General features: G+C 50.9%; 1 protein-coding gene across 2 annotated transcripts in view; it reads right to left on the minus strand.

Annotated features, from left to right (window-relative positions):
* Nucleotides 1-1,516: 1,516 nt before the first annotated feature.
* Entpd6 (ectonucleoside triphosphate diphosphohydrolase 6 (putative)) overlaps nucleotides 1,517-12,836 on the minus strand; it is a 21,145-nt gene continuing 9,825 nt past the window's right edge. The window contains exons 4-14 of one of the 2 annotated variants that reach the window (XM_005371228.3): nucleotides 11,656-11,799; nucleotides 10,361-10,436; nucleotides 9,528-9,563; nucleotides 8,584-8,672; nucleotides 7,562-7,641; nucleotides 7,038-7,102; nucleotides 5,754-5,855; nucleotides 4,970-5,107; nucleotides 4,494-4,550; nucleotides 2,752-2,864; nucleotides 1,517-2,552 (exon numbers count right to left, since the gene is read on the minus strand). In XM_005371228.3, the coding sequence (XP_005371285.1) occupies nucleotides 2,454-2,552; nucleotides 2,752-2,864; nucleotides 4,494-4,550; nucleotides 4,970-5,107; nucleotides 5,754-5,855; nucleotides 7,038-7,102; nucleotides 7,562-7,641; nucleotides 8,584-8,672; nucleotides 9,528-9,563; nucleotides 10,361-10,436; nucleotides 11,656-11,799 (999 nt within the window). In that variant the 3' untranslated portion in view covers nucleotides 1,517-2,453. The remainder of the gene's footprint in view (nucleotides 2,553-2,751; nucleotides 2,865-4,493; nucleotides 4,551-4,969; nucleotides 5,108-5,753; nucleotides 5,856-7,037; nucleotides 7,103-7,561; nucleotides 7,642-8,583; nucleotides 8,673-9,527; nucleotides 9,564-10,360; nucleotides 10,437-11,655; nucleotides 11,800-12,836) is intronic. The other variant, XM_026778047.1, reaches the window with a different exon arrangement.

The following is a 12,836-nucleotide window of genomic DNA, read 5'->3' on the forward strand; positions in this document are numbered from 1 at the left end:
TCTAAATGAGGGATGCTTGTGGGAGCCACCAAAGCATCCAGCCAGGGTGTCCATCATTCAAGTAGGAGCAGTGTAGGGCAAGGAACATGGCAGGAGGTGCCTGGGGTGTCGGGTGGACCCAGTGGGGACCACAGGCGTACAAGGCCAGAGTGATGCAGCTGTTTAGAAAGAACAATAAAGTCCTCTTTATTATCACGAAGGATGCCAAGAGTGGGGTGACTTGCACGGTTTGCTGGGCCTAAGAATATCCCACAGTTTATTAGTGTTCTTTTGGGCAGTATCCAGCTGTTTACTTTTTCATGAGTGAGATCACTAACCTGCAATGAGTCCACTTTTGTATTCCGTCCTGCGGGTTTGATGCTTCGCCTCTGGAGGGCTTTAAACATTCAGGCCATTAGCTATAGAAGAAAGGGGCAGTGGGGCCTCTGCCAAGGAGCGAGCGGTGCAGTGTGGGAAAGGACAGGATTTTCCATGCCTTCTTCAGCAAAACCTTCCGGGCTCTAGTCCCAGGTGACTTTTATCTGGAAAGACTCCTTCCTGCTTTATCTTTTTCTTTCCTTTTTTTTTTTTTCCCCTTTTTGAGACAGGGTTTTTCTGTAGTTTTGGAGCCTGTCCTGGAACTTGCTCTATAGACTAGGCTGGCCTTGAACTCACAGACATCCTCCTGCCTCTTGGATTAAAGGCATGCATCATCACTGCCAGTCTGCTTTATCTTTTTATTTGGACACAAACCAATCCAAGGTTTTATTTTAGGGAGACCACCAGGCTTCCTTTGGTCTGGTTCTATGGTCTCCTTACCTTGGAATTTGGGTCCCATGGACCACCCTCCCCCCCCCCCCCCCCAGGGAATGTCAGGTCTTACCCAGGCTCCCTCTAACCTTTCACCTGTGAAGTTACTGTTTCTGTAGTGAGAAGCCATTCAAGACGGCAGCTACAGTCGTGCAACGCAGGCTCCACTGTACAAGGACCCAGCTTCTTCAGGGTCATGTGACCATCAAGAGGCAAGACCCTCTTGGAGTGACCTGAGCAGTATGGAAAAGGTGGCAGAGAACTGAGAGCTGGCTTGTTAGAGTGCCCACTGCCCCCTTTGCCTGCAGAATTCCGTTCCTGTGCACTGGCTAGTCCAAGAGGCATCCTTGGTGTAAGGGTTGGGGGTAGGAGGCATTTCTCAGGGCCAGCCTTGTGAACCATAGGCTCAGGGGGTTCCGAGCATTTGGGTTATCAGTGGGCCCACGTCCTTTTCCCATCATGTGACCCCTTTGAGACTATGGCAGAATCAAACTTGATCAATGTTGAGCAGAGTGACCCAGCGGTGACGTACTCAGAGCTGTCCCTAGCCAGTCTGTCAGCCATGTCCCAGGAGAGGGAGGAGCTCAGCAGACAGCTGGGACAGGGAGCCCCTGAAACAGTCTAGGCACCTGGGTGGCCTTCTGCTGCTGCTGGTTACTGCTACCACTTGCTGTCCCAGTTGGGCAAGCTTTAAATGCTGGGTGCTCACTCAGAAGGCAAAGGAGAGAAACCCTTGTAAACCTTTATTCAGAGTAGAACAGCGGTGGCTCAGCTTACTCTATAGACTGTACATTCACTGACAGGACCACAGGAGCCAGCTGCAGCCCAGTAAGAAGGGTGGGGGAAAGGGCAGATGGTTCTGATCGGCCCCACTGGTCTGCAAGTGGCTCACAGCAGTCATACATTCACTGGGACACAGTTGTGTCCAGAAAGGGGGCTCAGTTTTAACATAAAGCACTCATAGCTCACAGGGTAGTGCCTGAGCACACGACCCTGAACATTCTCAAAGTTCCGCTCCTAACCCCATGCTCTGCAAAGCTGGAACACTGGGTCTATGAAGAGGCATCGTCCCACTTCTTCCTACTCAGTATCCCCACATCAGTTAATGCCATACCATCCAGAGATGGAATAGCAGACCTCCAGGTAATGTCACGTCTATCCTGAGGAAGGGATGGACGCACTCCAGATGCAGTCCCCTGGAGATTGCCCTGTGTCTGGGTCCGTCTACTCCATCTCCCACAACTCAGGGAGGACAGAGAGAGGCTTGGCTCATGGGGGAACAGGGGCTGGAGACAAAACAAGACCCGTGTTACAGATATACATAAAAGCAGCCACAATCCTGCAGATGGACGGGATAAAAACGAGAACAGGGCTGCATCTCTATCTCAGTCTGTGTCCTGGGCCCCACCTGGCTCCCTGCCCACTTGGAGGCAAGGCGGGAGATGGCCTCAGGCCAGGCAGCATTCCTATCCTGGCCCTGCCCCAGCTAGTGTGGTGTAGCAGGGCTAGCGGATGGGCCAGGTCCCAGACAAATTGCAGGAGGTAACACCACAGGCACAGAGGAGGGTCCTAGCTAGGTGCAGGCTCCTCGGTGGCGTCACTTCCAGAACAGAGGAGTTGGGAGCCTTGGAATTCCAGCTAGGGTGGGGACTAGGGCTTGGCCGCTACAAGGCAGGAATCTTTTCTCTCTTCAGGGAGTCGATATAGTGAAAAATAGCCCCCAGAGCCCAGCTGGTTTCAACGTTGTCAATTTTCCGAGCCAGCTTGAAAAGAGAAAGAAAAGGAGAAGAGAATGTTACAGGCCCGAGCTGCAGAGACGGGGTGGCATCTGGAGGGGGCAGTGGCTGAGGAGGCTGTATACAGTTTTGGGCTGTTTCTTAAGGGTGGGAGCAGGAGGGTCAAGGATTCCCAGTATCCCACCCACGAGTGGAATGTGGAATTCAAGGTGGAAGAAACGCTTACCTTCAGTACCTTGTCCTTGGGAAAACCAAACTCCCGGAGCAGCAGGCTGATGTAGGTGAGGTCCATGCAGGCAAAGGGGCTGCTTGGTGGCTGTGTCTCCAGGGTGCGGCACACTGGGAGAGATGCCCACCCCTAGTCATACTCTAGAGCAGCGGTTCTCAACCTGCTGATGCTGCTGCACCCTTTAACACATTCCTCAGGTTGTGGGGACCCCAACCGGAACATGATTTTCAATGCTACTTCCTAACAGTAACTTTGCTACTACTTTGTTGTTTTCAAGACAGGGTTTCTCTGTGTAGCTTTGGAGCCTGTTCTGGAACTTTCTCTGTTGACCAGGCTGGTCTCGAACTCACAGAGATCCACTTGCCTCTGTCTCTCAAGTGCTAGGATTAAAGGTGTGCGCCACCACCACCCAGCTAATTTTGCTACTATTATGAATCACAGTTAAGTATTTTTGGAGATAGAGGTTTGCCAAAGGGGTCACGACCCTTTTGGTTTGAGATTCACTGTTCTAGACAGTCTGAGGGTGGGGAGGAGGCGACCCTGACCCCATCTGCCGTGGGGACCCATCTTGCTCTTCACTTCTGATTTACTGTCACACTGAAGTGCAGTCACCCTACTAGCAGACCAAGAGGCCAGTCCACTAGGCCTGGACACCAGTACCAAGAGTGACTTGAATTAGCAGTGGAACCCTCACCCCCAGCCCCATCTCTGTATTGGAGACCCTTGACACTTCCTAGACGTCAACATCCACTAGGTTCCTGTCTTTCTAAGGCATGAAAATGACACTAAAGCTGACTGTAAATCTATTCTTGTGTGTGCGCCCTTCTGTGGGCACAGAGGACATCTGGCATCTTGCTGTCACTCTCTATTCCCTTGAGACAAGGTCTCTCATTTGACCCTGGAGCTCAGCTGATGACCAGCAAGCCTCAATGATCTTTCTGTCCTCTCCCCCACAGCCTGGGCTTTGAGGGCACAGGCAGCCACGCCTGCGTTTTATGTGGATTCTGGGGATTTGAACTCATCCTCATGCTTGTGCAGCAAGCATTCACACCATTTTTATAGCTCCCAGAATCTATTCTTGATAGAGGGGCAAATCCATCTAGATACCTAATGTCCAGGGAAAAGCTAAGAAGCTGCAGAAAAGCATAAAAACGCCATGTTTTCTAGCATGGGAGGGTGGGAGAGGGAGAAGGAACTTCCTATGGAGACATACACAAAGCTTAATTGCTCTGACTTGCAAACTGGGAGCAGCAACCAGAAGAGCTGAATATGGACATGACATTCAGTCTTGGGAGGCGAGGAAAGACTCAAGATGCTGCCACAGCAGCTCCACTGTCCTGGAACCAAGTTCCTCAGGTCATCTGACCATCATGAAGTGGCTGTAACCATCCCAGGGAAGACTGATTCTCTTGGGGTTACTTTGGTAGCAAGGAAAAGAGGTCAGAGATTTGAGATGAGGGAACTGGCACCTCAGAGCCCTGTGGCGGCTCTGGAACCATCTGGGGATACCCTCCAATGAGAAGCTGTATCTGGGGTTGAGGCTCTGGGTGGTCCTAGAACACTGTGAACGCTGCCCTTCCATACTCTCAGCTGATGGACAGAATAAGTAGTGGACCCAGCAGCTCTGGCCTTGCGCACCCTAGAGCAAACCCTACCTTCTAGCAGTTCCTGTATTCACAGCGATGATCTCTGCTCCCATCCCCCCTGACCATCACCCTGACAAGTGCAGTACCACTCACCATACTTGGCTGCTGTCTCAAAGTCTCCGACTACAAGGCTGCCTCCTTTCTCTGCATCTGTGGGACAGGATAGACACTGTCAGCCTCAGCTAACTCCACTGGCTGACTGGATTTCCTGCCTTAGGTCCTTAGGCCAAGATCAGACCCTCATTGCAGGTCTAATCTCTTCCTCAGGAAGAGAGCATGTGGCTACCCATACCAAGTGGTTCCTGAGCAGACGCTACAGGGGCAAGGGCAGACAGTAAACCACAGAGAGTGAGTGCAGAGCAAACCCTACCTTCTAGCAGGATCTGTATTCACAGCAGATAATTTCAACTTTACGAGCTGGTTTAAAAGAACTAACTTACTTCTGAGAAGGGGCTTATAACTTCCTGCCTCTCTATTGCATTACCTCCTAAGCCTACTCATTTCACCCAGACCAGCAAAACTACTAATGGCTAGCATCAGCCCCCTGCCCAGACTGCCCTGGCCCTTACCTATAAGGCCAAAGTTTGCTGCAAGGTCATAGTAGTAGGAGAAAGCATAGAAATCCACATGCTGCACCTCTTCTGTCCTGTGTACTTTATTTCTGAGGATTTCTGACACCCTGCTGGCACACAGATCATAGAGGTCCACTGCAAAAGGTAAGAGAACACAGTCAAAGTCGGCAAGCCCAAAGCACGTAGGAGACGCAGCTGCCATCCATGCGAACTGACACAGAACCAGGCTGACCACACACACAAGGCGGACATGCGCACGTCTTGTGTCCAGCCTGGGAACAACAGCCCAGTATTTCTCCTAGAAGAAATTCAAAGGACCCAGAATAACAAGAGTAGGGTGAGGGCATGTGACAGGGTGGTAGAGGCTGTGTGTCCTGGGACACTGGCAGGAAGCAGCCTTCGTTTCTCTTTGCACAGAACTGGCCAGAGCAGAGCTTCTGGGCCAGGCGCCCAAATGTGGCCATTTGTCTCAGGCCCCAAGGCAGCCAGTTCCTTCCTCATTGGAGGCTTGTTGGGAAACTGGGCTATTTGGCTAGAAGTGTTTGGTGACAGACAAGGGGACTTTGTGCAGAGATCCTGAAGAGGGACGTAGCCAGAGGGGGCCCCAGCTCTCGACAAAAGCCTTCGCAGCCCTGCCATGGCTCTTGCTTGCCCACACTCTAGGGGAAGGGACAGTCTTGTCTGTGTTGCTGTCTGCTTCTTAGAGGAATGAATGTGGAAAAGGAACAGAGGGAGCAGACTACCTTTGACCCTCAGGAGCCTGAACAGCAATGCCACCGACCTGCCTTCTGTCCTGAAATCCTATAGGTGATCTCGGCATGCTCCCACTCTCCTCTCAGCTGGGGAGACAGACAGGGGCTGACCAGTTCCTTGTCATTCTCAGCTGAAATAGAAAATCGCGAAGGGAAGAACGAAATGGTGCTGTGTCCATCAGACAGAGCTTGGAGGACTGGGTGGGGACTGATTGAGAACGCTACAGGCTGTAACAGGGTGCTGGGGGGCAATGGGACTTGTCTCCCAGGACAGTCCAGGTCAGCTGGAGAGAACTCCTGACCTGTCACAGGAGTGGCAGCCATTCTCATGACTGTGGCCCTGGTGAAACGCAACAGCTCGTATCCCCTGGGCATCTGGGGTTCCAGATACATTGGGCCCAGTGCTATTTTATCAGTTATCACAATGACCCTATTTGGAGGAGATTGTCACAGTTTTACAGATGGCCAGGGCTGGCAGAAACTGGTAGGAAGGCAAGGACAGGGGCCACCAGGTGTTACCACGCCACAGAGTCTGTACTACACAGCATGAACTGGGCCCAGAAGCAAGTGCTGAAAAATTGTGTCCAGTCTTTAGCACTACTGAGATGGGGTGAAACCCTTGGTAGGTGGAGCCTAGAGGAGGAAGTTGGGGCATTTTTCTTGTAGGAATACTGGAGCCCGACCTTTTTCCTCCTTTGCCTCCTGTTGTCCGCCAGGTGAGCAATGTCCTCTGCCACATGCTCTCACCATGATGTCATCCTGCTTCACCACAGGCCCAAAGCCAACGTATTTAAGTGATCGTGAACTTAAACCTCCGAAGTCATAAGCCAATCAAACTTTCCTTCCCTAGTCATTTGTCTCAGCTACTGTGGGTGACAGAAAGCTGGGTAAGAGCTGATCCTAAGTGCAGACGACATGGCTCAGAAATTATTTTGCTATGATCTCTCCTTTTTTTTTAAAATTAAAAAACTCCCTTATTTTTATTTTATGTACTTGGGTGTTTTGCCTGCATGTATGTGTGGGGGCTAGACGAGGCTATCAGATCAGCTGGGTCTGGAGTTACAGAGAGTCTAGAGTGGCTACGTGTGTGCTGGGAATCAAACCCGGGTCCTCCAGAAAAGTAGACAGTGCTCTCAGCCACAGAGCCACCTCTCTAGCAAGACTTAGAAGACTGTACACAGGTAAACACGTCATCCCATATTCTACCCCACCCATGCTGGCTGGGTAAGCAGTGGCGGATTCGTTGCTGTGTGGCAGAGGGGAAGGGGAGGCGCTGGGAGTAGGGCAGAGCCTAGAGCAAGTGTTCTACTCACCAGGCTTCCCCTCCACACCACCCAGAACAGCCAGTCGTGCCGACATCAGTCCCAGCCCCAGGTAGCTGTGGAGACAAATCCTGGTGAGGCTGGGCAACACACGCACCTGCCTGGGTTCAGTGAGAGCAAGAAAGGCGCCCCTGCTTCTTCTAGAACCCTTTCACTAAGGCCGAGACATGAAGTAATTGAACCAAGAGCCTGTTGTGAGCTGTGTACACAGCAGCAAAGGAGACAAATCCCATCTGTCTTTATGGGTTCTGCACGTGCCACGTGGTCAGCAGGCGGCCCACTCCTCACCTCGAGTCTTTTCCAAGCGTCCCCCAAAGTAGAACAGAGCAAGCACAAAGGATGAGATTTTACAGTAAACGTAAAAATGATGCTTGCGGGAAGAGAAGCAGGGGAGGCGGGATGAGGAGGGCCCAGGCAGTCACTGGCATAGGGGATTTTGGGATCTGGCATCTACGTGGGTAAAGGGTCCCACCATAAGCAGCAGGGGGGAGGTGCATCAGGAGGGGCAGACCCACCTGTAGGAGTACAGCTTGTATGTCCTGTTGAACATCTGCAGCGCTGTCAGGTGGCCTGGTGGGGAGGCTTGCAGGGTACCCTAGGGAGGAACACAAAGCTATGGTGGTCCTAATCTTTCCAGAAGACCCTGCCCTCCTCCCTGAATCGTTTGGAAGAACAGGGACATTTAGGGAGCTTTCCATTAAGTCTTTGGCTATGACAGAGCGAGGAGCGAGTGGTAAAAAAACAAAACCATGCAGAGTGATGGCTCGCCTATTAGGAGCAGCTTTTTTCTGTTTTTCTTTCCATATTAGGGATCAAACCAGGGCTTCTAGGCACTCGGCCAGTGAGCAACACCCTCAGCATTTATTATTTACTTTATTTATTATTGTTATTTTGAGACAAGGACCTGATAGCTTGTCCAGACTAGCTTTGAACTCCTAATCCTCCAACCTCAGCCTCCACGGTGCTGGGATTACAGATGGACACCCGACCAGCTGCATCTTGCACCTTCTGACGCACATAGTCCTATCAGACCAGACAAGCATCTGCCTTCAGTGAACTGAGTAGGACCATAGCTTCAGTGACTAGGTGTGTATATGTGTATGCACTGCACACTCTATTCCACGGAAATGAGATGTGATTGTTAATAAAGTGTGGGTGACGAGAGAGGTGTTTAAAATAGCAGATGCTATTAAATTCCAGCGGTTTATCTCTAGAACATTTATCTTGAAGGCTGACCCCTCTCCCATCTATGAGTCATACTGTCCATTCTTGCTCCTGGAACTTCACGGGGGATGGAAGGTGTTTAGTCTCTAGCCCAAAGAGTATTATTTGATTTCACTTCACTGAAGAGCAGGTTTCTCTTTTGGTTTTTAGTGCATAGAGTTAAAATCTAAGAAGTTATCTATGAGAATTCAGGGTGGAGGTGCGTGGAGCGCCTTCCAGTGGCCAAGGGGCCTTCTCTGAGGGACCTCCTCTGGGTGGCTGCAGCTCCCTGACTGAGATGCACACACCTGGTGAGGCAGGCAGGGCTGGTTACCTCGACACGCGGGAGGAAGGTGATCTGCGTGGATCCTCCACCCAAATCCAGCATGCCCACACTGCTGCTTCCTGGGGTTTTCAGACTGCCTAGATCACAGTGAATAAAGACAGTGCTGCCGTGTTAGGGATGATATGAGAACACCAGGAAGGTCAAAGAGAGGTCAGAAGCTGCCCTTCGGTAGGGTGGGAGGGGTGAGGAGCAGGGAAGCTACTGTAACTACTTAAAAAAATTGCAACTTAAAAGTATCCAAGAGTCGTGACTCTGCCAGCTGTAGCTTTGATAGACAGTAAGACTCTGACCACTGACAGAAAGGCTCACACTTGGCCTATCTTCTGGCAAGGCCAGCCTCACCTCCCAGGGAACACCGACTTCTCTGCTGTCTGATGCAGGTTCTCCCGTCAGGAATTCTCCTTGACTAGCTCCATCTCAGACTGTTCTTCCAAAGCATCTGAGGTAGCGATCCCTATCCTGTCCACCAGTGTCTTTCTGCCCTCAAGTTGGTGAGTCCTGCCAGGAAAACCCTTTCTTTGTCTACATACAGACACAGTACCCTTCTCCAGTACAGTGGCCGCACTGAAAACTACCTGCACGTATCTGTTTCTGACCCGCCTCCGAGGCAGACGCTTCTGGCACGGGTGACTAGCACTCACATTACGTCCGGTATCTGAAGACATGACTGGGCTCAATTCACTGCTTTTCTCAGAAACAAACTACAGGTCAGGGTCCCAGTGCATGCTGGGTGAGGGCTGTGCTCAGAGAAGAGTAAGGGCGTGAGGAGCTATGAACACGCATGCATACAGGCTCACACCGCCTGACCTGTCTGGGTACGCTGCTACCCCAGTCTGCCTCCAGGCCAACAACACTGAATCTGGCTGTCATGGTAATGGGGTCTCCTTTCCCAGGGATGGTGAGCCACTAGCCTGGCATCCAGGGACACGCACCTGTCAGGAAGTTGACGGTGATCCATGCTGAAACACCTGTAAGAGAAGGACACAGATGTTTCAATTCCTTTAAATAAAAAATTTTATGGGTGTTCTGCCTGCATGTATATCTGTGGACTTTGTGTGTGCCTGGTGCCATGGAGGCCAGAAGAGGGGTTGGAGCCCCTGGAACTAGAGTTATGGATGGTTGTGAGCCACAATATGGATGCTGGGAACCGAATTTGGGTGCTGTAAGAGTGGCAAGTGATATTAACAGCTGTTTCTCCAGACCCCATTTTAACTCTTGCCACATCAAGTGGCTACCTATTTCCAGATTTCAGGGGCATTATGAGCACTGTTCGCCATTCCCAGCCTTCAGAGAGGAGCAGAATTGACTTAAGAACACTGTGGCTTCGGGCACACACTAAAGACCTAGACTACATTACCAAATGCTGTATCTCCTCCAGGACTTTGTCACCAGCTTTCATTTCTGAAAGAGGCAGGCAGAGAATCCAATGTCCCCTCTGCCCTCCAGACATGCTCACTCTTAAGGTCATATTTTTAAAAATCACTGCTTGGGAGGAACGGCAAGTGACTGTCTCAGAACGAGCTATGTGACCACAATGTTCCCAGTATGGCAGCAACTGGCATTCTCTAAATGCTGCTTCCAGAGGGCTTTATCTGCACCAGGTTTGGAGCTGGTCAAGATAAGATCCTGTCCCTAACAAACCAAACAGGACCATGACAGGCTAACTACAGTGCCTCAGGCCTGGAGTCCATGCAGCGGCAGCGGCGGCACAGTCATTAGTCTGATGGGGACATGCACTGATGAGATGCTCATTTGTCCACTCTACCTTCATCTGTGCCATTCATGATGGAAACACAGTCGTCCTCTACAAGGAAGGGCGATGCCTTGAATACCTCCTTCACCTAAACACAAAGAGAAACATTTCTTAGCTTGACATGGAGCTGGACGGAACTTGTACTTGTCAGAACTGAAGCTGAGGCAGGAGATCTGGAGTTTGAGGTTACTTTGGTCTACAGCAAGTGTCTCACCCTCCGTCCCAGCCAGGGCAAGGAGGATGTGTTCACTCTTCAGAAGCAAGCTCAGGAGCTTCCAAGGGCATGGTGTGCTCAGCTGGCTGTGACGGAACACTAAGGACTCTGTGGTGTTCTGAGAGGCAACGATGGAACTGCTTCAAGCTTCTGTGGTCTTCTCTAGGGGTGTCCTTGGCTGATATCCCTAGGATAGCTAAGAGAAATGCTACTCCAGGTACCTCATCTTGAACTGCTGGGGATAGGAGAGTTCTGAGAGAAAAGATGGTCTAGAGAGAGTTGGCATGCACTGAGCCTGCGGGGTTCCCAACATTGCCTGGCTTTGGGTTGAGAGATGAAGGGCAAGAAGCCCTGAGTCAGGGCTTAAACCTGGGGACCACTCATAAGGCCTGTGTAAATATGGGTGGGGCCACTGATCCAGGGACATGGGCCGTTAGAGCACGGCAGAGGGAGGTGAAGGTGTGAATGACTGGGTATGTTTCCATTTTCTAAGGACATAGAAACTTCAGTGCACCTTGTCACCCCTACCTCCCTGTGTCCTAAGAGGGTGTGCTGTGCCACCATCTTACAGGTAAACGGTATAAGAACAGTCTAGAAGTCGAGGGAAACTGTATCTTCCCAAACTTGGAGGATGGGAAGAAAATCAGAAATGCATTCTGGGGTTGAGGATGTGTCCCCAGTAAGTGACTGTCTGCGGACACCAGGCCTCCTAAGGAGTACGGGACTAGGGAAGAGACTGAGGGTCTCTTGGGCAGTCACATCTGAGCTTGAGCTAAGACGCCAGCTCAGCTCATACACCTGGGGGTGCCCTTCAGGAGCACAACACAATTTTAAACCAAAGTTGTTTTCTTAAACGTCACACATACAATTCCTAACAGTTTTCTCTTCAGGACACTTCTGTGTCCTGCCTGCTTGACACTAGCTGGAGGGTTGGTGCCTGTGCCACTCTGTAGTCCAGAGTGGCCTCTGGTTTGAGACTGTCTTGTTGGCCGCCCAGGTGCTGGGCTGACAGGTATACACCATCATGCCCAGCAGGGTTAGCGTTTTCAGTGATCCTTAGCTAACCTCCAGTGCAGGTGATGGCTAAGCTTACCTTTTGCAGTAACTTCTGAGCCTTTTCTCCTGGCAGCAGGCGCAAACCAGCTGTGGCCTTGAGGACCAGAGGGGTGGCCTTCCAGAAGTCATATGGAATGTGCTGCTTAGCAACATTCAGAAGCTCCTGGATCCCCTGAGCACTCTGTGGATGTAGTGAAAGCAAAGCAGGGCTGTCACACACACTCCCCAGTTACCACCACCCTTCAAAATGTGTATTAAACACATTATCTAATTTAAAAGTTAAACTAGGAAGATGTGTGTGCACACACTCCCCAGTTACCACCACCCTTCAAAATGTGTATTAAACACATTATCTAATTTAAAAATTAAATTTGGAAGATGTGTGTGCACGCATGTGCATGCTCTCATATAGAGAGAGGAAGGCAACCTCCATGAATCAGCTCCCACCTTCTACTTTGTGTGGGCAGGAACCTCCCTGAATCAGCTCTCACCTTCTACCTTGTGTGGGCAGGATCTCTCTTGCTTCTGCGGCTGCTGGCTAGTTGACTCAGCACACTGGGCTTTTTATGTGGGTTCTGGGACTAAAAGTCAGGTCACAGGAATCTGAAGCTAGTGCTTTTACACATCAACCCCTCTCCTGGTCCCTTTCTCTGGTTTCCAAAATCAGTAGGAGTACTGCATCAGCACTGACCATTTGTGAGACAAGGGGTCAGGACAGAGAGGACAGGCAAAGAATGTGGCGGGTGAAGACAGGTCAGGAGTCATGGGGCCGAGCCTCCTTTTAGAGTAACTTCCATGCTTTCTGAGCAGAACTTATACCCTGGCCTGTCACTACCTGTGCTGGCTAGTTCTGTGTCAACTTGACACAAGCTAGAGGTAGGTGAAAGGCGTAAACTCAATTAGGAAAAGCCCTCCACTGGAGAGTCTAGAGACGGAGGGGAGAACCAAACACAACTGGCAAAAACAAATAAATAAATGAAATTATTCCTAGTGATGTTCTTCTATACTCATAAATCGGTGCTTGGTCCAGTCATCATCAGAGAGGCTTCCTCTGGCAGCTGACAGGAGCAGATGCAGAGACCCCCCACACCTCCCAGTCAAAAATTAGGTGGAGAGAAGAGAGCCCAGGGGGCTCTCCTTGAGCTCCTGCTCTCGGAGCTTGGGGAACCCATGGAAGAGGGGCAGGAGGAACCATGGGAGCCAGAGGGGTGGAGGATA

Source organism: Microtus ochrogaster, unplaced genomic scaffold, assembly GCF_000317375.1.
Source record: "Microtus ochrogaster isolate Prairie Vole_2 unplaced genomic scaffold, MicOch1.0 UNK100, whole genome shotgun sequence".
Taxonomy (NCBI): Eukaryota; Metazoa; Chordata; class Mammalia; order Rodentia; family Cricetidae; genus Microtus; species Microtus ochrogaster.